This window comes from Ammospiza nelsoni, chromosome 1, assembly GCF_027579445.1.
Source record: "Ammospiza nelsoni isolate bAmmNel1 chromosome 1, bAmmNel1.pri, whole genome shotgun sequence".
Taxonomy (NCBI): domain Eukaryota; kingdom Metazoa; phylum Chordata; class Aves; order Passeriformes; family Passerellidae; genus Ammospiza; species Ammospiza nelsoni.
This window is the reverse complement of record NC_080633.1, coordinates 50,010,746-50,038,463: the sequence shown is the minus strand read 5'-3', so window position 1 is coordinate 50,038,463 and position 27,718 is coordinate 50,010,746. Positions and strand designations below refer to the sequence as shown.

General features: G+C 36.2%; 1 protein-coding gene across 19 annotated transcripts in view; it reads right to left on the bottom strand.

Annotated features, from left to right (window-relative positions):
- Positions 1-3,106: 3,106 nt before the first annotated feature.
- The window catches only part of CLASP2 (cytoplasmic linker associated protein 2), a 146,641-nt gene continuing 122,029 nt past the window's right edge, over positions 3,107-27,718 (bottom strand). For 13 of the 19 annotated variants that reach the window (XM_059472721.1, XM_059472728.1, XM_059472749.1 and 10 more), the window contains 12 exons: positions 27,374-27,537; positions 26,581-26,659; positions 21,756-21,899; positions 17,910-18,053; positions 17,458-17,564; positions 15,954-16,107; positions 14,994-15,222; positions 10,491-10,684; positions 9,540-9,668; positions 7,648-7,854; positions 6,429-6,545; positions 3,107-5,365 (listed from right to left, as the gene is read on the bottom strand). In XM_059472721.1, coding sequence (XP_059328704.1) covers positions 5,279-5,365; positions 6,429-6,545; positions 7,648-7,854; positions 9,540-9,668; positions 10,491-10,684; positions 14,994-15,222; positions 15,954-16,107; positions 17,458-17,564; positions 17,910-18,053; positions 21,756-21,899; positions 26,581-26,659; positions 27,374-27,537 — 1,755 coding nt within the window. In that variant the 3' untranslated portion in view covers positions 3,107-5,278. Of the gene's footprint in view, positions 5,366-6,428; positions 6,546-7,647; positions 7,855-9,539; positions 9,669-10,490; positions 10,685-14,993; positions 15,223-15,953; positions 16,108-17,457; positions 17,565-17,909; positions 18,054-21,755; positions 21,900-26,372; positions 26,424-26,580; positions 26,660-27,373; positions 27,538-27,718 lie in introns of all 19 variants that reach the window. The other 6 variants (XM_059472711.1, XM_059472745.1, XM_059472775.1 and 3 more) reach the window with 1 other exon arrangement.

Genomic DNA, 27,718 nt, shown 5'->3' with positions numbered 1-27,718 from the left:
TTTATCCAAGCTGAAATCAACAGTTTCTTCATCTTCCCTGGTATTTTGACATGAACTGTATGTGCTCAGGTTAAACACACTGTGCTAAGAAAGAGGTGAGTGTTTTTGTATTTCCTCCTCCACAGGCAGACCCTCTCAGCCCAGGACAGACATTCCTTCATTGTCTGGCACAGGTTTGTGAGCCCTTGGTGTTGCTGGAGGACCAGTCTGAGATTATTCCAGACAAATCAGATTGGGGAAGCTCCCCCAAAGGTATTCTCTTGGCTCTGCCACAGGCAGAGATGAATAGATGGTGAGGGAATACCTAAACCAGTCCAGCTGACTTTTGAGAATATCTGTCTACTGCATAACTTAAATCTATATAATTGTTTTTAACTGCTACAGGTGTTCCTTGGACAGACAGGCACTGCTTCTGAATTTATCCTGACATAAGGTAATCAGAACCATCTCCAGTACTGACTGTAATATGAGTTTACAGAGGTCCAAAGATCAGCATTGCTGGACAATATCATGATATAGGTAAGAAAGGATACTGAAAAAGAAAACTTGTAAAACTGTGGTGCCCAAGATCAAGTTCAGTTACCTTTTCACCTCCTATCTGATACCAATAAAAGTGGATATCAAACATCTACATGCAGTTATGTTCCTTTTTCCACCAAAGAAGTATTTTCCATGTTTCACCATCCATAATTTTTTCCAATCTTACCCCATCAAAGTATTTCCACTAGGATTACTTATATCTATCTAAAATACATCAAAAGTGACAGAATTTTTATATTCAACAGAAATCACACAGCATTCAAAAATTGCTTGCAAATTTCTTAGTAAATACACTTACTATTCTAAAATCCCATCAGGAAATGAAGAAAGAAACTTCTTTAACTGGGATAATCCAAGCTGCACAGCTTGGAAACTCTGAGCTGTTAAAGTACACTAAAACACAGAAACATAAACAAAATATAGGAGAAGAGTAAGTGAAGTTTGATTTTTTGCCAGACCAGCACAATTAGTTCTTCAAACTTCCCACATTTCTGAAAATCTTCTGCGTTTTAACAAAAAAGAAAACATATAAATTATGAAGCAAATCTTTAAAGTACGTACATTTAATGAGCTGGAAAACTCAGGTGGGGGAGAATTTAAAGATGCTTTCTTAAGTGAGCTCAGTATAAGTATTGACTTTTTTCTTACCTGGAAGTAGACTGCAACTGCAAAACTCATTAGTTTACTGTTTTAATTGGAAGAACAACAACAGATAATGTTCTCCAGATAATCCTCCAGTTCCAAACTGCTTATGCATCCCCACCATATTGAAGTTTATTGTTTCTCTGTGTTTGTGAAGTCCCAGCCTAACACAGTGCAAGTTAGCACAGCCTGTGGAATCATTCTCACTCGCCTCCCATAGGGAGTAACTGTAGTGTAATTCAACAGATTTATTTCCCAAAATTATTTTCTCTTTTATGATTGTTTCCAAAGGGACAATACTACATTCAGCATTTGAATTCCTTTGCTGAAAATTCAAACTTGTGAGCAGTTTAGGCCTGCATTCTCAATAGAATTTTTCCATGGGTATGTTTGTGACTTAAATGTTTAAACACGGACAGAAACCATTAAGAAAATGTAAGTGTTTCAGGATCCAGATGTTTGTTCTTTTTGCTCTGTGACTCAGACCGCAAATAATAAACACAACTCAATCTGTTCCAACCTTTATCTTCAAAAACAAACAAGCAAGCCAACTCAGGAAAATTTACATGATCAGCTCTCCTTTCAATTTACATTTATTATCCCAACTTCCTTGCTAAGACTTCATCTGAACATAATCTGTTACTCAAAATTCTTTAAAGCAAATGACATCCAAGTCTGAGACATCCACAATATTCATTTCCCATCCTGATTCTGCATGTAGCTTTTCTTCTCCTTCCTCTTTTTTAAAGCCCAAACCCAACCTTTAAGAATTACGTTTCAATACTCAAATGACTGCAATGACCTATATTCACAGGATATTAGAAGGAACATATAGAAACCCTGTCTGAAAGAACAGCAACTTATAACTGTCCTATTTTTTTCCAGATCTTTATGCTAATCCATTAGAGAAACCACCTCCAGCAGGAACATAAGGCATGACTACTCATTGCTTGAATTTAACTGAGCTAATATCTACTTATAATATAGGAAATGAAGGCAAAAAGCAATGCAGTGAATCTGATCAACTGGCTGCTGTGGAAATAATTTTCTTCCCAAATTCTTACATTCTGATGGGTTCACATAATATAAATAGATTCTTTTTTTTTTTTTTTTTTACAAAGATAGCAACCCCATCTCTGCTGGAAACAAAACTAGTCATATCATAAGTAAAATATTCATTTAAATATATAGCATTGAGATTTTTAATACATGGGATATCTTCACTTAAAACATTTAAGGACTGCTTCAAAGCAAAACTGATGGACAAACCTCGGGTAAATATTTTCCTCCCCCCTACCTGGAGCAAAATTTTTCTGTCATATAGGGGATAAAGCATATCTTTTGTTTACACGTAAAAAAACTAGGTTTCATCCAGAATATATACTGTATGTTTCAATAACTTATATTTTCAGTATGAAATAGCATCTTCAAAAAGATGACAAGTAACAGTCATCTTGCAATGGTTCTCTGAAAATAAATATTACCTATACAAAATGCAGGAATAACATACAGGGCTATTAAGCTTAGAATTCGTGCAATTTTTTGATGTGACTGTATCATTAAAATGCAAAAACTACAAGACTGCAAACTGAAAACTATTTTTAAATATTAAAAAAATAAAATGTAAATGATGTATCATATACAAATAAATGAAATAATAAGCAAAAAAATCTGCCTAGATGAAGGAAACTGTTTTCATAAAGATTCTATTCAATTTTTAAAAAATTTGTCCAATATACCTATATTCACAGCATGTTCTCAAATGCCAAGTCAGATTTAGTAGCAAAACTATATAAAGAAACATCATTTGGATGCACAAAACATGAAGATAAATCTTTTTAACCAATGCTGTACGAATCACATTTATAATTTTTCTCATAGCATGTGATCAAATAAAACAGAAAAACCAGAATGTATACATTGCTAATCTTTTAAGTAATGTTATGTACATTTTATTGCCAGTATATGCACAATGGTAAGCATAGAACTATAAATACACAATGTAATTAAACAGTAGAAAACAACAAGGATGTTACACGTAACAAAGGAAAGAAGGAGGAGATACTATTTTCTTCATGTAGCTGCTAAAAAGGGCTAGCAACGAGTTATGACAGTCTTGGATTTAAGTCTTTACATATATTTCTACAACTTTTCCTCCAAATAAATCTCTGCAATGGCATTGCTTCTTTAATAACCACATCTTAGCTCTTTCTATTGCATTCACTTCAAACTAAAGTAGAAACAACCTTTCATGTTAACTACAAGCATCTGACTTATTTTTTTATTCAGTTTTGTTTTTCGGGGTTCCTAGCAGGTAAAGTATGTAAGTAGTTTCTTATGATATTTGGCTGCAATGTTGAAGAATAGAGTTCTGAATACACATTAAGTGATAATTTGGAAAAAAAAAATAAAGATTTTTCTCTAGATAGTTCTTCTACTGGGTGCTATATGCAGCAGCTCAGTCAAAATCAGTCACCCTGAAGAGGTAGAGAGAATTTCAGCCTAGCATAGATCATCATCCTTGGCACCACTATTTTCTCTCTTATCAGGATACACTTCCATCAACTAGACAAAATCACAGTCAAAGGGAAAATAATGCCAGGAAAAAAAGTTCCACTATTCCTGGGAAGGGCACTGTTTCATCCCATTTCTCACTTAATCAGCTTGCTGCTTATATAAAAGAGAAAAAGGATAAAAAAAGGAAAAAAAAAAAAAAAGGAAAAGACAACATTTAGGGACACATTTACTTATCTTTGTTCTCTTTCCATTATCAACTTCATAAATACAAAGAACCATTATTCACAATATACTAACTCTTTTTCAAAAATGGAAAAACAAACCCTTGAAACATTTCCACACCTTAATCCAGATGGGTCTTGAGGATGCTATTCAAGAAAACCATGCAAATAATTTGGTGCAGCTTTTCCTACTCATCCAAAATATATATTTTTCTTTAAATTAACAGGTGGCGAGATCCATAGCGTTTGTGACTATTCCCCCCTCCCCCCATTTAAATTCAATGCAGAAAAATCTCGGTGCTTTTCAGAAGGTAAGGAATAAATAGTTTTCTGCACTGTTGTCATAAGATCCCATGTGAGTTACAATACAAGACTACTTGTTCCAGCAATTAGGTTGAGAGGAAACATTCTAGTGATAAAGATAAATACATACTGAGCATGCTTGGGCAGAGCACTCCATTCTGAAGCATCCTGCTTGAAGAACGAAAGGTGACAAGGATGGTTCACGTCCATCAAGTGACCATGAACTCTGCTGCTCACCAGCAGGCTGCCACACTGCCACCAGCTCGGCAGTGCAGTGCTGCCCTGGCAGGGCTGGCTCCCACATTAAGAGGTACTGGTTGTACCAGTCCTCTGCTGCGCACACCAAATTCTTATTTATGCAACAAACATACAACCAATGAACAATATCACTGTGACAGGACTGGATCGATCCAGCTTTCTTTTTATAGGCATATTTCTCAATCTCCAGAATATCCCAAACAAGCTGTAAATAAGATGATGAACCACCAACACAGTGAACGAGTCTCACTGCAGTTCAGACTAGTTCAGCCTTGTTTCACATCACTTCTTGTTTCTAGCAAAGGACATGATGCTCAAACAAAATAGCAATAAAAAAGTAATGTTATCTGCAGCTGAAGAAAAGCAACAGAATTTATATTTTAACTTCTGAAGCTTAAAGCATACCTTTTTAATTAGCATTAAAAAAATCTTTTTTTTAATACAGTAACACTGGCAAAAGTTAATGGGAAGACACAGAGGATTATGAACAGGGTAACTGATGGATAAGATTATTTAAAATTTTTATTCTGCTTTGATCAACTGATGTTAATACTGTTTTTCCTTAGATTTGGAATAATTCTACTGCAACAGTCTCATGCAGGCTGAGGACAGCCATTGGTTAAAGGAAAAAAAACCAAAAAACCAAAACCCCAAACAAAAGAAAAATAACAAAAGAAAGGGGGGGAAAGAAAACAAAACAAGAAAAAAGTTCCAGAAGTTGCATGTAAAGATTTTCCTTTCACTGAAGAGGGCCTTGCCCTTGCTTTAGGAGACCTGGTTAACTCTTGTCAGCTTCATTAGCTTTGTCCAGACATATCTGCTGCTGTATCCCCTGCTCCAGAGCCTGTTTGTGCACGTTTGATGTAAAGGTTCAATAATTTCATCTGCAAATTTAAGCCAGAAATTAATTTTGTTTAGTATTTGCAAGCTATACAGACTGACTACAGGAATGGTACAACAAAATAAGACATTAATTCTTTTTCTTTTCCCTAAAAGCAAAATTGTACTGTACACAGGTACTCAAAAGGAACATACATGACAATGAAAACATCAATCACAAGTAAAATTTGACACAAGGAAACTGCTCAAGCTTCTCTAAGGATATAAAGAATATTATATCAGGTAGCTAGATTGAGACAGATGGAATATTTTCCTCCAATTATAATGCTTTTCTAAATATGGTAGTGGTTTGGGTTCCTTTATCTTTTAAGTTACTGCTGAGGTTTAAGCCTCTAGTCAGAAATGCTAATGCTGGTATGTACTAAAGCTTCCACTACTGTCTAGAGTCACTTTAAATATGATCACTGCCAGAGACTATTTTAAAGATTGAACTGTCTTATTCACAGACACACAAAATTAATTGTCCTGTTTTACTCCCAAGGACAAAAAGATTCACAACTAACATACAGCTGTTTAGATGCAAAAAATTGCATGAAAAAGATGTCAATGAAGTCATAAATATCCTGAAACAAAAAGGACCAGAGACTGGTTCTTATTATTTCAAATTAGAGATACTGAAAAGACTGGTGAAAGCAAAATAACAAGGAGGAAGAATAAATGGAACTGCTGTATGTAGCATGGACATACTATGTTCCTTGTTTTTCAATCACAACTTGCATGAAAACAAAGACAAGAAACACCAATAGGGAAAGCCTGCTGAATACAGCCATAATCACTGCCACCAGCATACAAGAAACTGACTGCATTAAAAAGTAGTAAGAAACACAGTTTAGTAATGATCTTTATGCAAAAGTTTGCACACTTGCATATAAAAAACCTGTGGACTCTCAGTTTGGAATATTTTACAGCAAAGCTGTATTAATACAATTGATATTCTCTTTCAACTTCTATACACTTCTTTGAAACTTTCTGGCAATGGCAACCAAAATGCAAACTCATAGATGCAATTATGAGCCAAGATTTCTTTGACCCATATCTTCTACTTACTTTACTGCCAGTGAGTTGACTGAGATGTGGTTTTAGTTCATCACCAATTACTGCATGAATGGCTACAAGGCAGAAAACGCATGCCTTACGAACGCTGCTCTCTGAGTTATCATAACCCTAGAAAGCAAGAAAATTAACCTTAATACCTTATCAGTTAATGATTAAAATCCACAGAAAGCTATTTACTATAATAAATACATTGAAGTCTATGGGAAATTAAAGCCAGTGTAACCCAACAAAGCATTCCAACAAAAAACCAAACACACAAATACAGAGCATGCAGTTAAAAAGCAGGCTGCATATTAATAACCATTGATAATAATTTTCTAGGGTGAATTTAAAACCCACACAGTCCTGTTCATAAGTTACACTGAAAACAGAGTGCTGCCATGCAACAGGTGAGCACATAAGAGAGCCTTTCTAGATTATACTTAAAGCAGAAGACCACTCCCAATTTGGAGCTTCCTGGCTCTGAATGAAGAACTCTCTTAACAGCTAGACTTTTGTTAACCCCCATCTCATTCTTCCATGACTTTTGGTTTTTTTGCCATTTTACTATCACTCCATGCCTGGCTGTCTCACTCAGACTCCCTTCCCAGAGGGCCCCTTCTCTGACTCTATTTTCCTGCAGATGTATGACCGGATCACACTCATTAAAGACAGAAATCTGCAGACTGCAGCTGCCAACTCTAAAGAGTCTTGATCCATGAAGGAAATTAATGTATTTTGGCTCTTGATATGATAAAAAGGTGGTAAAAATTTCAGTTTTAAAGACCAAGGAAGAGAAAACTTGGATATTCTTCTAATTTTATTTAACTTCATAAAATTGCTTCTTTCCTCTTGTCTCCTAAAAGCTCCCATTGATGAAACCCTACAATTATACACAAATAAAACATGGACAATTTCACCTCAAATTATGTAACTTGGAAAAAGGTACAAACAACAAAGAACTATCTTAGAACTGGAAGTATCTACCAAGCTTACCTATAACCAGGACTTTTTATCCTACTGAAATTTCCTGAGTCCTAATCATGGTTATAATTTAGCTCCCTGCTAATCAAAGAGATTGTTCCCACTATTGAAAGTATTTTGGGTCAAGGCAGCCATCAACTATCAGACAAGTGAAATCCTTTATAAGAACCAAGTGGTACTTTGCAACTCCTATGTATACAGTTTCTTTTTATTAGTCTGTTTTGCTGCTTCTTTCTTCTTTCCTTACCTGTATTAGACCTGGCACAATCTCTGGTAAAAGCTGAGTAAGGGTTTCTTTAGATACTCTTTCTATAACTTTTGTCTGCATTTTGATTGCAGCCAGATTAATGGGGTAATCTGCAGTTTGGATAATTGGACAGAGAACTTTGATGCACTGATCTGGGCTAATGGAAGTGGCCAGCATGGAAGCAGCTTCTTCAGCAGATCTCACCACCTATTGAAAGATAAAGACAGAAAAGTGATTTGTATAAGACTCTTACTCTGTGGTCTGTTTTCTAACAGTAATGGTCTTGAGCATAAAAATTTTCTATCAAGACCCCTGCAGTATTATAGAAATATAATAATATAGAAATATAAATATAATGTCCAGCCTTTGGACATTGTTTTGTAAAACCACAATTCTTCCCAATATTCTGTGGCTACTATGCCCTTGGCAATACACATACCAGTTTTTCAAATCTGCTTGTTTAATAAAATCTAAAATTTCTGTAATCTGCATACCCTCCAACTACATATTGAAGTATCACCACCTTTGTAAACCTGTAATTGCTTGTGTTGTCATTTGTTATTGCTTGTTGGGTCAGAGATCACTGATAAAACATGCTTTCACATTAATTTCAAAGGTGTGTTTAATGACATGCCTAGATTGCTAATTGTAGAAGCCAATAGAGATGTTCTTCCCCTATGATTTCGAAAGAAACTATGACAAAGGAGTACTTTAACCCTGAAGAATATGCAGAACAAGAATAATAAGGTAGGACTTCACCAGCTACACAAGCTCAAAATACAATAAGGGCACCACAGGGAAAATTAACATCTGATCTTCACATTGGTGCTGTGGTGGCATCTGCCATCTAACAAGGGGAAGCACTGTACACAATGAGTGGTACACAGTGGTGTACAAAAACCTTCAAAATTTTCTCTCCATCCGTTACTCTCTCACTCCTAGCACACAAAATGATGAGAGGGGAAAAAAGCACAGGAACGGAGAAGGAACAATAGGGAAATGACACTGTAATAAATGCAGCGTATGAAACAAATCCAGAGAGCAAGGGGAAAAGAGAAATGAGTATCAAATGAGTGATAAAGTCATGGGATGGGAGGAATTGCAGTCAACTTCAAAGCTTGAAACTCCACAGTAAATTCCACAAAGTGCCCTTGCATGGGGAAGATGGACTCATTTAGTATAAACATGGATTCTTTCCACAGCATCAGTGACACTGATGTCAGAAGCTGAATATTGGGTTTGTTGTTGTATCTGTGTTTCCTGTATTTACATGCATTGTCCTTTATTGTGTATGCAGGCATCACAAATAACTCTGAGCAAGGTTACATTTACCCTTCTCCTGAATCCCCTCACTATTCCTGGCACAAGCACCTCCCCCACTGACATATTCCTCTGCATTTTCCCTTAACACCATTCAAAGCCATGCTCTCAAATGGAGCAGAATGGAAAGGGGTGACAATTCCTTGTCTTGTTTAGCCTCATCTCTCAACCATGAATCTCATTTCAATCCAAAAGACTGTTTCACATCTCTAAGACACTTATATTTGGCTTAAGATGCCAAACAAGGAAAAAGCACCTTTCAGTTATTCCTTGAAGAGCCATGGTGACACGCTGTTGGTTACATGGTCCTGTGGGATGGCACCCAAGGCAATTGTTATTAGAGATGATATTAGCCATTCAGAACCTTTTAGAACTGCAGGGTTTTTTTTTTCTTGCAAACCCATGTTTACTAATAACATCACTGTTATTAAACATATAATAATATGCTCATTATTAAAAAAATTACTTCCTCGGTAAGAAATTATTATTTCACATTTTCTGGACAGTTCTTTCATTCTGTAATAATTTTATAATAATATAACTTTAAACAAATAAAATAACTGATTACTGACCTCCTTATGAGGATCCTTATGTGCTTCTAAGGTCTTCATGATTGTGAGCTCTGCATAATTCTTAAACCTTGCTGGCTGGTTTCTTAGAATTTCTCTTAGAACTTTCAGTGCCAAAGCTCTAATTGCATGCTAAAGATTCAATATTAAAATAAATGAGTTATGCATCTTTAAACAGGCATATGCTTTTCACATTTGTTCAGCTGCTGGAAAAATCTTTAATAATGGAAAAAAAATCTGATTATGCTTTGCACACATAAACAGGCTCAATCTAGTGTTAACAAATAAAAGTAGGAAAGAATCTCTTCAATCTCTTTTTTTGCAGAAAATGCAGGTGACAGATCATAAACATATTACTAAACTTATTCTGACTTATCCATGCTACCCAGAAGTTCCAAACACAAGGGCTGATAAAACCATCATGCAAACACATTTGTTACTTTTTCTTTATACAATTACTTTCAAAATCAAACACAAGTACTAGTGTCTTTTTGATCCTGAGCAATTTCAGGAACATGGCCTTTCTAGAGAACTAGTTCTCTACATTACATAGTTCTCTACATTTCTATTACACAGAAAGAACTCAGTCCCTTCACAACGAGTATTACTGTATTTTAGAAACAAATATTTAAATGCTTTGCCACACATGATGTTTTGAAATTCCAGATTCATTCAGGGGCTATAAACAGAAGAGCTTTGAATCTCTGTGCAAAAATGTTTCACTCAATCTGTCAGATTCCACAAATAGGAATCCTGGAGAAAGTAAGTATCACTGATGCCCTTTTCACCATCAGAGGAATTGGACTTCATGGCATTTTTGTATTTTCACGTTTTTTTATTTTTCCACCACTGACTGGAATTTGTGCCCCTTCTACAACTCATACAAATGTCAAAGGTACTGAAAGTAAGCCATGTACTTTGTTAACATTCTTAACTGGATGTTTCTGAATTTACCTCTTTATCTCCAAGTGTTTCAAGCAGCAGCAGAAGTATTGTTTTGAAGTGCTCATCCCAAACACCAAAAGACTCTTCCTGAGTTAACTTCATGAGCTCATACAGGGCAGCCTTTCTTTCTTCAACTCTCTCATTGTGGTTTGATAACTCTTTCAGTAGCTCTGCAACCAGATCAGAATGGTCCATGGGAGGCTCTGTCAAAAAGGAATGCACAAACAGTTACTGCAGATAACAATAACAGTGCTTGTTGTACAACTAAAGGATATATTCTAGAATGACTTGCTTGTTTTCGAGCATGCTTTTGTTTTTCCCCCCCCATGTGCCTGCAAGCATTGCAGTTTGGCCACTACATTTTCAGTGCAGCCAACACTGCTGAACAAGCTAACAATCCCTCCCAAATCCCTACAATGACACAGCAAAAGCTTCCTTGCAGGCTAGTCTGCTGCAGGGGTTTTTAGGCTTGCAGTACCCACTAAGTACTCTGCACCCTTTTATATCTGATCTATACAAGAAGGGCCATCTTTCCCATATGACCCTTCCATTCAAGATGAAAAAAAAATATTTTCTCTGTTAGTATTACAGAATTGTTTGGACTTTGTAAGCCAAGATTCCACAATGGCTAGGTTGCTAAAACAAGCAGGGGAAAAAAAAAGTATAACAATAGTTCTTGATACAAAAGAGCTGAAATAAAGGAAAACCAGGGCTAGTCCCATAGATCCCAAAACCAATTCATTTAGAGATGGCTCTGGATTTTAGTTTTTATTAGACAGGATTCCATTATAATGGAAAAACACATTATTAATACAGCCTGTATTTGTAAACACTGGACTGCAAACCGAGTGATCTGCAAACCATCAAGAAACTTAAATATGGTCTTAATGAAAACTTGAATACCAACTTGAGAATCTTTATTCAGCCTTTAAGAAAGGGAAGCATATAGCTTCCATCTTTGCACTGAAACATTTGGATAAATTAACAGAAATATGCCATTTCCTAAGGTGAAAATTTGGAAGTTCTGGCATAGAATACAAATGCATTGCACCTTTCCTGAAATGACTGCATGTATTAACTGACACATGAAAAACATCCTCCATGACAAATTAATTATATCATACACTGAGAAACCACAGCCCTTGAACTTGAAAATGCTGTACAAAGCATTTGTACAAAGAAAACAGTAAATGCTGAGTACCACAGAATTAAATATCTTAATATCACATGTCAGCTACTGTAAAAATCATGCTGGTTTTGAATCCCACATTCCTATTTGCATTCGGTTTTGCATGAATAAACAGGAGCACCAGCACCTGAAATCAAACCACAAACACTTCTGCTGCCTCTGTATTAATGGATGATTAATGTTTGACTAAAGGGCAGACTGAAATTGCATTAGGTCAGTTATTATTTAAAGCAGATGAGTAGAATGGACAGTCATTTTTATGGAAGCAAGATCATTACTTTTACTGGCAGCACTTCTATACTTGTTCTACAAAACTGTAAGAATAGCAAATCCATTTTCAGGGAATGCATATTGACACTTCATTTGCAAAACTACTTATATCTGTTTAAATAAAGCATTTTCATTGTATTGTCATCTTAGATGGATGGATGGAAGGGTTAAAGAGAGGGGAAGGTAATAGCCATGTCCATGCAGGAGTAAGGGGAGGAAAAAGCTTCAGTGTGTATGGACTACATAACTGAAAAACATGAAGATAACCAAGAGGGACATGCTTTTTCAGCTTGCCTTTTCCATTTCTTTGTATGACTTAGCACCCAGTATTTAATTTCCAAACATTCTCTAGGTAAGAATGGAGTAGCATAAAAGAAGTCACGTTCAAAATCTACTCTCAAAATTTATTTTTCAGAAAGGAAAGAAAACACAAATGAAGAGGAGCAGATATAGCTCCTTCATTTGAATGAATTAAAATATGCATTAGAGAGATAAATAATTGATGAAGAACAGCTCTTCTCAAACCGATCAGATATCCTTTTGACAGGACAAACAGTGTAGGGGTTAAAAGGGAACATGTAGGTATGTCCTGAATTTAGGAAAGATTTTCCTACTGCCACTCACAACATCCTACTATAAAAGCTATGCAAACATGATGGCCAAAAAAAAAGCAAACAAAGCAAGTGCAAAATTTGATGAATCACTTGCAGGGTGACTGGATTATAAATGGCTTTCTATTAATCCAGGAGGGTATGAGTGATGTCCTTGCTTAGATGTGTGCAGAGCCTGGCTCTGTTGGATGCATTTGTTAGTGCTATCAAAAAAATTTGGAGCCAACTTAAAAAATCTGCAGATGACATCACTTTAAGGAGCAATTACAAATGTTCTGAAGAACAGGGTAAGAACTGAAAATTGTCATGTTAAATCAAAGGAATGGTCTGGAAGAAAAAAGATGCCAAGTGTAATGTGAGACACAGAAGCAGAAATCCTAAGCCCATGTACAAAGTGGGAGGTAAAAAGGAAGATGTTTGAAAAGTGCAAGCCATGGAAGCAAGCTGAAATATACAAGCTTCTTTGGAGAAGAACACTGTTTTTCAAACAGGGACTGTTTCCCTATGCTTCAGATAAAGAGTGTTTCCCTTGGGAAAAAATCAAAGTGCAAGTGGTTGGAAGATTTAGGTTGTTACTCTGAAGATCTTTTTACATAAGAGAAGCAAAACACTCAAATGTGAGTCATGTGAGGCACACTGTGGCATCTCCTCCACAGAAAATTTTCAACTGCCAGACAAACCATCTGTAAAATACACATTCCTGCCCCAGTGCTGTTGACAGGACTGTATGAGCAGCTAAGGCTCTCCAATCTAGCCTTGTATTTCTACATCTTTCTGTCAGTAATGCATGACAGGATAGCTGGGAATCCAGTACTAAAGTAATTTTGTGGCAGGAACAAGCAGCAATTCTGTGGAGTTTCCAAAAAAATAACTAATGTCAAATTAGCCCTTCAGGTTTATGGGGAAGGTGTGTAACTCTCAACAGAGGAGTTGTATGCACAAGGTTTTTTGCCAAGTGTATCTTTTCTCTTGCAGACTTCTCACAAATAATCCCAGTGAAATTCTAAAAGTAACACACAAATGACAGAATGTACACGATACAGCTAAATACTATGGGTGAACAGCACAGGAATGAAAGCAAGTACTTCATCAAGACCCATTAAAGAGCAGACCTAAATAATGCATTGCACTACTCTTCCAACCAGAATAAACTCATACTAGATGGGGATGAGTGAACTGGCTTCACTCCAGCCAGTTGTGAGTTGTTACAAACCTGGATCATGCTGGCACAGCACAGACTGCATCTGGTTTAATGCAATACCCAAAAATTAGTTGTCAGAAGGCAGGAGGCCTCTCCCATGTAAAACAAGGTCCCTTAATACAGAATCTCGAACATAACCTGGCTCTGTATGTGGATGGCAAAGCTATTTAATTATTAATATGCACATGACACGATTTGTAAAACTGTGATTTTCCCTCCATCTTTTTCAGAAGATAGTATCTGGCTGCACTACATGCTTCTTCATGATATATAAGAAAACCAAAGAAAAATGCACCATACTTGGATTTGGTTTTGATTTGATGCAAACTTAAAGCCAACTTATAGAATAGGTGGATAAAACACCATGTCAAAAAAGAACTGGTTTTTAACTGTTTCTGTAACACATCTTTTGCAGAATGACAAAAGCAAAACAGGTAGAAGGGAGGTGATTGCTTTGTCCCTTGTTATTAAGAAAGTGTTTACTTAAAAGCTTAATCTATAGCTGAACCAGTGAATACCAGATTATGAGAACCACTGACTATTTGTTAAAATAATGATAGTAGTGCTAATTTGGAACCTTCTTAAAATAGAGATAGAAAAAATTACCTAAAGATAAATGGAGAAATATCATAAAGAAGCTCTGGAAGCCTACAAAACAACTCATGTTCCTATATTTACATGGGCTAGATGAACCACATTCCTGGCAAAAAGCTGGTTTGTTATGTTTCATTTAAAAATAATGTTTAGTCAATAGAAAATGCCAATGCCATGTTTCAGATATAAATATATTACTAACAAAATACTTAATCTTTCACCTAATTCCCCAAACCAGTTTGATCCAGTTTTACTTCTACTAAAGTAGAAGTAAAACTTTTACTTCTTTACTTCTACTTTTACTACTACTAAATCTTTTCTCCACCCTCCTGCTTTAAATTTCAATCATAAAACAATCTGATAGGTAAATTTATACTGGCAATACTGATAAAGGAGGTGCTTCCAGAAGTACACAACATACTTCAGCATTTCCTTCATTTTTACCCTTAGTCTCTAGAGCTACCAGGTAATCCAACAATGTAACTCAAAGAGATGACTAACAAATAAACTAATTTAAAATACAGCTTTTGTAAAAACCTCTCAAAGAAGTGATACATATCTCCCTAACAATAACTTCAGGAACTGAACTCCAAGATAGAAAAATCTCATAATTTTTCTTCTAGCACAGAATGTCATCTGAATCTTACCATCAGGAAACTGCTCTGCATCATCATCAAACATGGCTTCCTTCAAAGCAGATTTATTGAATGCACTGATCCCATCAGAATAATTGTATGGGTTGTACTCTCGTGAGCGTGGTGAGGAGTGGGGAGGCATGGTGTTGAGTAATGACGTTTTGTTATCCAGCGCTGTCCGGCCCGTATCGCTCACACCACCTCCTGCTCGCATGTCCACCATTCCCGAAGCACTGCAAATCTGCACCACAGCAAGTGTCACAGGAGCATGTGAAACACTCCTACACCTTTCCATTAACTACAGCACTAATTCATTTATATAGCAAAAACTCACACATTTCAAAATGCTTAGAATTTTCAAACTAGCCTTCAAGTAAGAAGTCTTATTTCCCTAAAAGCTGCTTTCCTTAAAAAAAAACCAAAACAAAAACCAACCAAACAAACAAAAAAAAAGCCCAGAAAAAAGGTGTATGTTGTCCAAAAAAATCATAAACCAAAAATAGTTGTATTTTATCTTACAAGTCTGGTGCAAAGTGATTAAAAATGTGTTTAAGCATATATATATGTCGCAAGTTCAACAAATCTTACAGCCAAAGTTTAACAGAAACAGGAGTCTTAAATAGTGCATCTTAACATCCCACAGGTTGTGTACAAAATAAAATAAAACATTCAGAAAAACATGTATTAGGATACAAACATCTCAGAAAAATAATTTCAGCTGTTTTGCAAGATCACTGATTTGTAAACTGTTAACATGTTAAAGACACAGACATTGCTATGTAAAATCAGCATTTACATTTTCAAAATGCAGCTCAAGACTAGGAACATATTTTTCTAAAGCTCTTAAGTAATTTAGGAGACATGCCCAATTTAAGAATATAAACCTCCTGAAACAGATGCTTTCTTATCTGCAATCAATCAGACACTAGCTTAGTTTGCTGATACCAACATGGACTGAGTGTAAATACTCACTGTGTCACCATCATCTTTTTTAGCATCTCGTTTTACAGGCTCATTCATATCTTCCTGACTGCGAAAACTGAAATTCTGAATGGCTTCAGTGACTCCACGAAGAGAGCTGTAAATATCTTCAGAATTCATGTTTTCAGTGTCATAGTCAAATGCACTGTGGGCCACAGAGAACGACATAGGAAGTAAGATGGATTTATTTTGTGACCTGTACTTTTAAATCACATTAGCAGGCAACTACAGAGACTGAGGAAATATTACTAAGATGATAACTTTTCTTGAAATACATTAAGAAAGTTGTCTCTTCACAATCCAAAATTGTATTATGGTATGCCTTAGTGTACCAACATCGACACAGAAAGCACTGAAAAGTAGGTAAGGGAAAAGCTACATTAGGTGACAGCAAGTGCCTGAAGAAAAACTTATTTTGCTCGGTTTTACTCTGCTGAATGTGAAACAACTGGAATTTTTACACCATCCTCTTATTCTGAAAAAAGTGCTCAAGTAAGGAGCACTGATAAAACTCAACAGCAAGTTGACTGGTAAAAGCAAAATTACAAAGTTGTCCACTTTGCTGACAACATCATTACTGTAAAAAACACTTGTAAACTATTACTTCTTTAGTCTCCCCAGTTTTAAATCTGGCTTGATGACCCAGTTTGCTGCTTTTGGTTGGGACAGACTTAACTTTCCTCATAGTAGCTGGCTGGAGGACTATGCTTTGGATCTGTGCTGGAAATGGGGTTGTTACCATAGGGCTGTTCCAGCACCAGCTGAGCAGTGCTTACACAGAGCCAAGGCCTATTCTGCTCCTCACACAGCCCTGGCAGCGAGCAGCCCGGGGGTACACAAGGAGCTGGAAGGGGACATGGCTGGGACAGCTGACACCACTGACCAAAGGGATGTTCTACACCATATGGCATCACCATCTAAACATGTATCACTGAGGGAAGGAGGAAGGGAGGGATGTTCAGAGTCATGGCACTTGAGTTGCCGGGTCACTGCTACAAGTGATGGAGTCCTGCTCTCCTGGGGACAGCTGGACATCTGATCCCCCATAAGAGATGGCAAATTCATTGTCTGTTGCTTGCACATGTAGCTTTTGCTTTACCTAATTAATTGTCTTTATCTCAACTTTTTCTCTTTTATATTCTGACTGTCCCCCATATCCCACCATGGGGATACTGAGTGGCTGTATGATGCTTAGTTGTTAACTGGGATTAAACCATGACATGAGATGACATATTTTAACACTTGTTAGAGAAGCACACTTGGGTTTGCTCTCTTGCTAAACCATTTGCATTCCAAGATGGACAGCCCTCTCCCACCTCAGGCCAGCATGTCAGATCCTTCTGGGAGGCCTAGCAGTCTCACTCTATGGAGGAAGAGGGATTATTTCTGAACATCTGCCATTTTGTGCAAAATTTTGCCAATGCTTTCATTTCTGGGGTTACATTTTGGACAATGTGTTATAAGCCTTAGATGTGGCATTGTAATACCACATTACCTTGGTGACAAAGTGTTCTGTGATGTATTGGTTGGGGAAGTGAGAGGACTTGACCAACTTGCTGGGGAGCGTGGAGTAGGTCTTGTTAAAGGACTTCCCATTGATCCCTGGAGGAGGAGAGGTGAGAAAAAATACTTAGTAGGACTAAAAGCTTCCCTTTTAACTTATTATATTTATTATTATATTTTTTTCCGGTACCCAGAAACATTTAAAGAGCTTCAACTAAGTTCCTGGATTGTCTAACCCATTACTAGTAACTTCAATTGTGTGTAACTTTGAATTTAGAAAGTACAAGATGACTACTCTTAAGAAGAACATCCAAATCTATTAAGTCACTTGGAAGCAACATAGAAACTGTAACTGCAGACGAAAAGGAAAAGACATTCCATAGAGAGCTACTAAGTAGGCTTTTACATAGTAACTTCAGAAAGAAGAGTAGCAGAAGTGGATACCTGACCACTGTTGCCTGTATTCCGGAGATGATTATGGAGAAGCTTTGTGGCTCCATCCTGAAATGTTTTTGGTAAAGCACCCAACAGCATTGTAAACTCTGGAGTGTTGAGTTCAAAAAGGGAAATCAGCACTGACTGTGCAGCCTACAAGAAGAAAACACAAACTCAAGACATTAATTAGAGTTTCAAAGTAACTATCAGCAAAAGATGCCATAATGAGTGGTAATCACAAAATGTGACTTAAGTCTTGATCAAGCTTGAATAAAGATGTTAACAGATGTGAACAAAAGCAGTTCATATTTGCTGGCAAGTTGGAAGTTCTGATTTTGATAAATTCAGGCACACAACTACCATTGTAACAAGCAGTCTTTCAGAAAAGTGCTTTTCAAGCCTCCTAGCCCCACATCCTTACTGGAAAAAAAATGAAGGAATTTGAAAAATGGCTTTCAGAGTTTGGGAAGTTGAATAAATTTAGAGAGAGAAATGAAACACTCCAGGCAGAAGCAAGCATGTGATCCTTTCTACTGAGTTCTGCAAGTGGTAAAAAATTACAGATGATAACACACTTGCCTAAAAAGGAACAGTTAGCATTGTAGAAATTAAAACAAACCCAACCAAACAAGATACCCTAATGTGGAATGAGACAGTAGTGATCACAGCACTTGATACTCCTCATAACTTACCCTACAGCCAAGCTAGTTAGTTAACCTTGCCTCTGCTTCCTTTAACCTTTCTAAAAGGTAGGCAAACATAAGGGGCAATGGGATTTAGCTGACTACAAATTCTGAAAATGAAAACTGTGGAGTAGTTTGTACTGGATGTCACCTCCCATACTCTCAATTTAATCAGTTCATCTTTACTATCACATTCATCTTAGAGCATGTTTTACACATGCTGGGGTTTTTTTTAACCTGAATAAAAACATCAGTGTTCTCTACTGACAAAGCAACACAGTAAATTACACAACAGTTGGATTCCCCCTAGTACAGGAACTGTTGATTGAAAGAATTAAGTAATGTTTGTACAGTTTGATGAAGATTCACTGGATAGTATAACAAACCTGTCAACATAGTCACTAAACTAACAAGTGCAAATGAGAGCTGGAGGAAGTTCTCCAGAATGACTTCTTTGTAGCAGAGACTGTGGTTGTAAGATTAACCAACTACGCGCAGTTTATACAGCTCACCCTCAAGTTCTGCCATGCACTGGAGACAACCAGTGCCTCATGCTAGACAGAATGATAGGCAGCTTGCTTAACCACCAATACACTCCAAGCAAGTAGTTCAGAAAATTCTTTTAGACATTTATTTCCCTCCTTTTGCTTCCAGAGCAATGAACTGTAGCATTTTTTAATTAAAAGTGGAGAGCCAAGGTATGAGCACACATACCTGCACACATCTCAGTATTAAGTTAAACAACAAAAATCCTAGCATGTCAGATTGCCACAAATTATCTTGGCATACTCGTGACTGGTTGTTTTCTTTAACTTATTTATTTCCTTGTCCCTTTGATAGCCTTCCCTTCAAATGATCACCCTGAATGTCCTCTGCAATCTGTCTGATGTTTCTCTTGTCCTTGTCATTTCTAATGGTCAGTCTTTTAATCTAAACTGATACAAAGCAAAACCAAGACAAATTTAGCATCTGAGCAGAGGTTTGGAAATCACCACCTTCTTTTTTCTGTCTGGTTAGCCAATCTCCACTCCTTAATACTGTGTCTATTTAAGCTGCTATTAAGAGAACACAATAGCCAGTCCAGGATTGTATCAGGACAAAAACTGATACCATCAAGTCTGCCCAAAACGAAGCTCTGTTGATAGTATCAAAACTGATACTGACTGCAGAAGGTTTTCAATGCAATTACCTATTTTCTCTCTTTCTTCCTTACCCAAGAAATCCTGCATTTTAGAGTATTTAGAGGTTTTTGTTCTCCCCAGCATAAGGTCTCTGCTGAGATTTAAATTCACTCACGTAGAGATAATCTTTAAAAGAGTGAAATAAGGATTAGAAATACTTTGGTTTTGCTTTCTTCTTAGAAATTTTCTAAGAATAGATTCAAACTTCTTCCAGAAGCATTCTAATCTTAGAAGAAATCTAAGTTTTCAAACAGAATTTTACTTTCCAGAAAGAAGTTCCATGTCACTGAACTATATTAAGAGTACCCAATGTGAGACTAATAAACTAGGATTTTTCATAATACTTAGCACTAGAACTGCTTTTGCTAAGGAAAAAACCCAAATCCACGAATTACACTGAAATTACTTAGAAAAAGCTTTTAATTTAAAGAAATTACACCAAATTCTATAAAGCTTATTACACCCAATAAAATTAAGAAGGCCGTGATAGCAGGTTGAGAAGACTGTTAAGAGAATTAAATATTTTATACTATCAGAATAACTCTTTTGACTTCTTATTGGCAAAATTTTATTTTCAACTGTTACAGGATTTTTGCAGTTAGTTGCCTCAAAGAGCTGTGTTATGGAAAGAAAAATAAATTCTGAAAACTTACATAATTAAGGTGTTCCAGATGAATAAACTCACTGGTAATTCTATGCATGATTCAGTTACTTATTGACATAAAAATGCTTATTAGGGTTATGAACCATCAGATAAGACAGCTTGGCACGTGTCTCAGTACTAAAACTTCACAGATTTAGAAGATAGTGCTGCTTCAATTCTCCTCCTGTTCTATGATCTTTTATATGTTACTAGAACATGATATCCAGGCAAGGAAAATCCATTGGATGTAATCTATTACTGTTTTCTCAAACTCATGAAGTTAGACAAGAAGTGAATGACTAAAACATTACTTCCAATACAAAAACTCTCTGGTGTTTTTTTAGTATGTATTACAAACATTCTAGATACCAAGAAGTCTTGTAAGTTATTTTTATTTTTGTTTTCTTCACATCACAATTTGTAAGATAGTCCCTACTATTCTTTCCTACATCCCTCCTAAACAAAGGAAGTTACTCTTTCCAGAAATGATGAAGCTGCCGAAACTCAAACCTAATTGAAAGTAGCAAAACAAATCACAACAAATTAATTGTTGCTGCTTTTCAAACTGCAGAAATAGACAGAAAAAGAGAAGAGTTAGCTCTCCTTGTCATAAACACTTGCACTGAGGAACAATAAAAGGTACAACATTTTTGGAGTGTTTACATGCTGGAAATGGCAGCTACACAGCATGACCTGTAACCATCAGAACAACCAAACTGTTCCATCAAACCGCAAATAAGATAAGAGTTTTTTGCTTTCTACTGCACTAATTTGAAGTGCTGTTTAGAAACTCTTTCCAAAGACAGCACTAGTACATTTCTTATGGTTATTTACCCCTGCTGTATCTATGTAGCTCACAGATGTTAATTTTCACTTTACATCAGTATGTGGAAAAGGGAGGTTGGCACTCAAAGCGCAGCATTACAAGAATAAGCCTATGACAATAAGTCTATAACCTTATCAAAGCACTTTCTTTGTCCAAGGTTCAACAGCTATCTACCTACCTGTTGTTAAAAATAAAGGACTCTAGAAAAGCCAACAGAGATTAGACTGAGTTTGCTACCAAATTTACCTCTCACTCCTGCTACAAATGTGCTATTCAGTATCACAGGGGGTGATCTCTGATGTAATATTAAAACTACCAAAAATGGCCATTAAAGAGATTTTAGTACTAGACAGTACTTGCAATGAAGAATGATAAATTATGAAACAGAATCTCAACATACTAACATATATAAAAGCACAACTGTAATGGAGAGTCTCAAGATGTTAATTTAAAATTTTTTACTTCAATATTCTTAATTACCTGGAATGTTTTGCAATTCTAAGGACACATTAACAAACATACCTTTCTAACATCTGAGCTTTTAGGTTCTGTGGTCCAGGTGATGATTCGAGACACTGCTAACCTAGTTTCACTTGAATTTACAAAATCTCCTGGGTCCATCTGTTGCGCAAGAGTTTCGATATATTTTAGGATTGCAACTTTGACCTGCAAAGAGAAACAGAGTCAGGTGGACAATAACAATGGTGGGCTGCAAGAACAACTGAGCTCACAGAGTGTTCATTCCCTAAAATAAAGATTTTTTTTTTCCAATTAAACTACACATTTTCAGCATTAATGGGTTTTTTTGCAATAAAACAATCTACAAATGGATTTAACATTTGAAGAAGAAAGTTATTCCACAGACATTCAAATACTTATAGAAAGCTTACATTTCACTGATAGCAACTAAAAGACATAAATCATTGCATATGCAGAAGCTTATATTTAAAAAAAAAGAAATGAAGAAAAGATTAATTCAGAATTATTAAGAAAGTTTTTCAAGTGCTAAAATGAAAAATGAACATCATCTGATGAACCAGTGATCACTTCTTACTAGCTCCTACCAAGTAGTTAACACTCAGTGCTTTTTTCATAAAACATCAGATTGAGCAGTCACAGTCTCTGGAAATAAGCCACAGGAATCTTCCCACTAAATACTAAAAAATGTATGGAATAGCATTTCTAGCAAAGACTTAGATGGGTAACATACACACTTTGTTTGAATATATTCAGATAACAGAGACATGGATTTACCAGGAGGACAGAAAACCTCCTGAGCTCCCTTATTTATCTGATCATTCTCTTACTCCACAAACTTGTTTTACTCCTTATGCAGATTCCCTGTTTTGTACATCCCAGATTGCAGCCCCTCTTTGCTTTCTCTGTGCACCGCTGCACAGTTTTTGGGCAAAGGTCTATTACACCTGTGCATGTCTAAAATATTTACTTCCTCAGCTCCTACTACCTCAGAAATTTGTCACCCAATCCGTCAATGAATGTTCTGGACATTTATTTAGACCATCTATCAGCTGCTTTTATTTCCACTAGTAATTACAGTGAACCAAAAATACCTACCAGGAGGGAGAGACTTATGTCCATCATAACCAGACAGAAAAAGAGTTCTGGGTGTATTTCTGGTTGTTCATGGATTGTAGTACAACTGCTCTGTGCAAAGCTATTTAGAAATTTCTCTTGGTCATGAAACTTGCAAGTGATTAAAAACTCAAGATACACTGGTACACACAATGAGGATTAATAATGAATATTTCATTTCCAAAGCAGCTGTTAAAGCTCAACTTCTCTGAAGTTAGACCAAGCAGCAGCTGAAGGCTTTCATCTTATGCAGATCAGTATCTACAAATGCACTATTTGCTAGCTATTTTCCAAGGAAAAAGACAAGCCATGAACATCTCTGCAGCAAAAAACCTTAGGCCACATGGCTTTCCAAATTCAAAGCAATAGTTGACATTTCTAGATTACACACGGAAACCATTGTGACACCACTGTTGAGGCTTTAAATAAATCTGATGTAAGACTTAAAGGTTGCTGTTAAGGACTGTAACACTTAGAACACCCAGAGGTATTTCTCCCAATGAAGAGACTCTGAAGTATTGTATGTGAGAGAGCAGGATTATTTAGTGTCTGAAGAAATGCTTCCTGAGGAACTTGCACAGACTTCGGCAAAAATGGAGGCTCTTGGACAGAACAGCACTGAATAGAAAATGAATGGAGGGAGTTCTTACCAACAGAGCTTTTCACAGTGAGACAGATTCCCAAAGCTAAACCTGACAGCTATTTCCAAAAAAAGCATTTTTTACTTATTCTGGAAGGGCTACACCTTTCTGTGGTCAGTATTATTACAGATTAAAAACCCCATGCTCAAGTAAAACTCCATAAGAGCAGCAAATCTACTTTAGAAGTATCTTTGCCAATATCTCCAGTAACTACATACTGAAATTTAGCTGAAATTTAGAAATAAAAAGGCTAACATCTTCAACAATCCATTTAATCTTTCTGAGAGAAAAATTTTTGGACTGCAATGAAAGCATCTCCAGAATTCTTACAATGAGTATTTGCTGTTAAGTTGAAACCACTCTCTAGGAAGCTGTTCAATACTGTCACTTTCAGACTGCCCAGGTGTCTATCTCCAACTTAGTGAATACTTAGGAGTGATTGTCTGTGTCCTTATATAACCAAATGACTAAAATATACACTAAAGATAAATTGTTGTGAATCTCTGTTAATTAGGTGTTTTTTAATCTAGAAATTTTAATGCTGACTTAGGTTAAAAAAAAAATCTTCTGATCAACTGTGGCAAATCAGCACTTTCAAGATAAAGAAGGATTTAGAAACTTGAACTTTGGTCACAATGCTCAAATCAACTCCTCACTGAGGCTGAGTTGATATGAAACACAAGAAAAATGAAGTGATGATTGGAAGTGTATTTCAGGACAATATCCATCCTTTGGAAACTGTATGTTTTGCCCCTGCAAAAATAAGCTAAAGAGATTATATCCCACCTAGAACATTTGACTCCTACGCTCATCCAAACATTTGACCAAACCAGACACATACATCTGGCACCTCTAAACTGTGTCTCAGTAACTCACCACACCTAAGTGTAAAATGATTGCAGAAGCATGACAGATATAGCACAGTACACTAAGCTGCATCTTTCAAGAATTAGGTCAGTAGAATTCTATCATCTCTATGGTTGGCCTTCTTACTGCCCAGCTATCCAAATCCATCCCTGTGGTCCCTCTTAAAGCTCAAGTTTTACTGCCTGAGACTTAGCTGTCTTTTTAAGTGTAGAGAATGACAATGACAATTTACTCCAAAGGATGATGATTATTTATTACTATCAAGTGAAAACCAGACAAAAAAGTAATTTGTAGAAGGGAATTGTTACACAGCTCAAATTTCTGATCTACCATCCTCCTATCTGACCATCTTTGGGGATGCTGAAAATCCCTTCTCTTTTTCCTGTCACAGCGAATGCTGTTTCTCAATATTCCTAGAAGAAAAGCAATGAGATAATAGTTTATCAAAGAATAAAAGCTCAAGACTTCAAGAATTGGAGTAGTCCTCTAGGATTATCAATTACTCAGTGGGCTTTGACCACACCAATTATTCAACTGGTTATATCAATTATTATATCTGGGTGCACTGAAGATGGGATTTAGGCAAAATACTCAATAATGTGGATATTAAATAGTTACTTCTGATCTGTGGGTAATAAATAACTTTACTGTCTGAATCTTGAAGTTGTAGTTACCATATAAAAAGGAAGTAAGGGGCAGATTCCACTTTCTTCTGGAAAAAGAAAGCTTACCTTTTCTTAAACAGTTACATCATTTACTGTCTCAAAAATTCATTCTAAATACTCTTTATTTTGCTTCCAACTATACTATAGAACTATAGGTTCTTCTATGGAGATAACTTTTACCAGCATCTTGATTTCAGAATTCCCTCTCAAAATTATTTTCAGAATGTCTTCCCATCAAGTGTTTCATATTTCTGAATTCCTTCTGGACCACTTAGGGAATAATCTTGAACTCAGTCCCAAATTAGCCTACTAGGAGTCCATGTCTTGTTCCAAATCTACACTCTCAGCTTTGAAATGTGCTTGATGCACCTTTAACAGCTACACACTACTGTATGGAAAAAGGAATATCTCAACCATCAAATTCACTTTCCTAGAGAGGAAAACCAAGCAGAATAAAATTTGTTCCAAGGATTCATTTAAACAACAAACTGATTTTTACTACCTCATTTGCTGTCTTCAATAAATGACAGCAGTCCCTTTTTAACACAGCTCTACGAAGCAACAGTGGTCAACGTATCAACTGTCCTCAAAAGCTTAAAAATATAAGTTTTACTGTATTGTAGACAAAATAGGCATATTCATGTGACTTCAGGTTCAACATAACTCTGGAAAAGTCATACTCTTGTGCAGTATCAAACGGAGTAAAAATATTTCGTGCAGGATAGAGCAGAAGATGCCAGTTATCATATGCTTGTTATTTCCCCATTCGCATAACTTATAAATCTTCTTAGGATTTGATGCATTTGTTCTAAAATGAACACTCTTTGGAACTGCAAATGTACTACAGAATACATTTTTACTTTTCAGATATGCTGGAAGGTCTACAGACTACAGATTCTTAGATAAAAATGTGTGTAATTATAAAGCTACACACTGCTTTCAGAGGAGTGTATCACAGAAATAGCTGATTTTAAATATAGTAACTCAAGTTCACATTAATATTAGAATAATTTAAAATAACTCAAGGCCTATCAGGCTGAACACAGGAAAAAATATATATGAACTAGGGAAAAAAGTATGGGAAATCACAAACATAAAATTAGGAAAGACTTGATAGAGTGAGTTTGCATAACCAGCTTGATGTTAGGCAGCCACATTTTTGTTGCTCATTTTTACTGTACTGTGTTTTTATTAGATCTCTCTTGCAGCAAACATTTTCATACTAGTGTCATGTTTAAAACTGAGCATCTGCATGCTTCAAGTTTCTCGCAAAGGTTAGTAGCAGCATACAATGCATTCAAATACAAATTATTGGTAACACTGTAAGAGTTTCACATAGGGTTAAGAAAAAAGACAGTAATTCAGACAAAAACCTTTGAGCTCCAAAAAGAGCGAAGCTGGTCCTGCAGTGCTGGCTTGACTGTCTGAAAGTTTATAAAAACAAAATCCACTAATTGAAAACCTTTTCTTTTTCTTTGTTTTTACACAAAACAAAAATAACAATCCAAATTAAAAAATTAAGACAAGCAAATTTCTATTAATGATAATTTCTGTCTGCAAAGCAAGCCTAATAAGTCTTACCTTCAGACTAGGTGTTTGGGTCTGGTCAACAGTAAATCTCATTAAAATACTGAACTGGAGGTCATTTGGAAAAGATTCCCTGTAAACAAACAAAATAATGTTAAGTTACATTAAATTTTCTTTTAAGAACTGTTGAGAGGCACCAAATAAGCTCTCACCCTTCTTAGTAAGGGTGCTACCAGCTAAACTGCTACCAGTTGCCACTGTATCTGATTATTACACTGTATTACATCCTTACCTAGCATGTAAAGCATAAGATTTAAGGAATTCCTGCTATGAAGCAATTACAGCTAGAACAGATAATGCTAGTACTGAGGAATGATATAATAATGATATGCTAGAATTCTGATTCTAAATCAGGCTATTAGTGAAGTCTGGTGAGAAGGAAGACAGAAAGCAAATCCATTATTATCATAACTCCTTAAAGTTAATGCTGATGCAGAGATGAATATTCCAGTGAAACTTTCACAGCAAAATAAAGAAGTGCAAACACAATTTCTACATCACTGAATACAAGGTGAGACAACAAACATACATGGTTCAAGTGCACATTTTGCAATCATGTAAGTGGTATCATATTAATTGTTCAGCACTGAGGACTCGAACCCTTTCAATTAGGAGTCATTTCACGAAACCAAAATGCTGAAGCAATAAGGTTTATTTAAGTTCAAGATCTCTATAAGCTGTGCATTTTTCCAGAAATCAAACAGCACACACACACAAAATAAAAGCAGCAAAACCCTTGAAAATAGCTAACAAATTTGTTACTATTACTTTTTAAAGTGCTCATTACCTTGTGACATCAAGTGCCTTCTGAACTTTTGCTTGTACAGACCCAAGCAAATCAGCACCCATTTTTTTCAACAGCTGTGTCAGCAGTACAAACAGCCAGTCCTGCAGATCTTCTTTATGGACCTGGATGAAGTCGACCAGGGTCTCCAAAAACATACTGAACACCTACAAGGCAGAAGAAGATGGAAAGAGGGTAGGATGGGGCAAAAGAGGAAGCGACACTGACGTATGCCGAACTTACAAACGAAGAAAGCAGTAAGGGAATCAGAGGCAGAGAAAGGCAGTGTTTTGCAGCCAAGCGGGAACAAAAGAAAAAAAGGAAGGAAAAGAAAGAAATCTGCCTTGC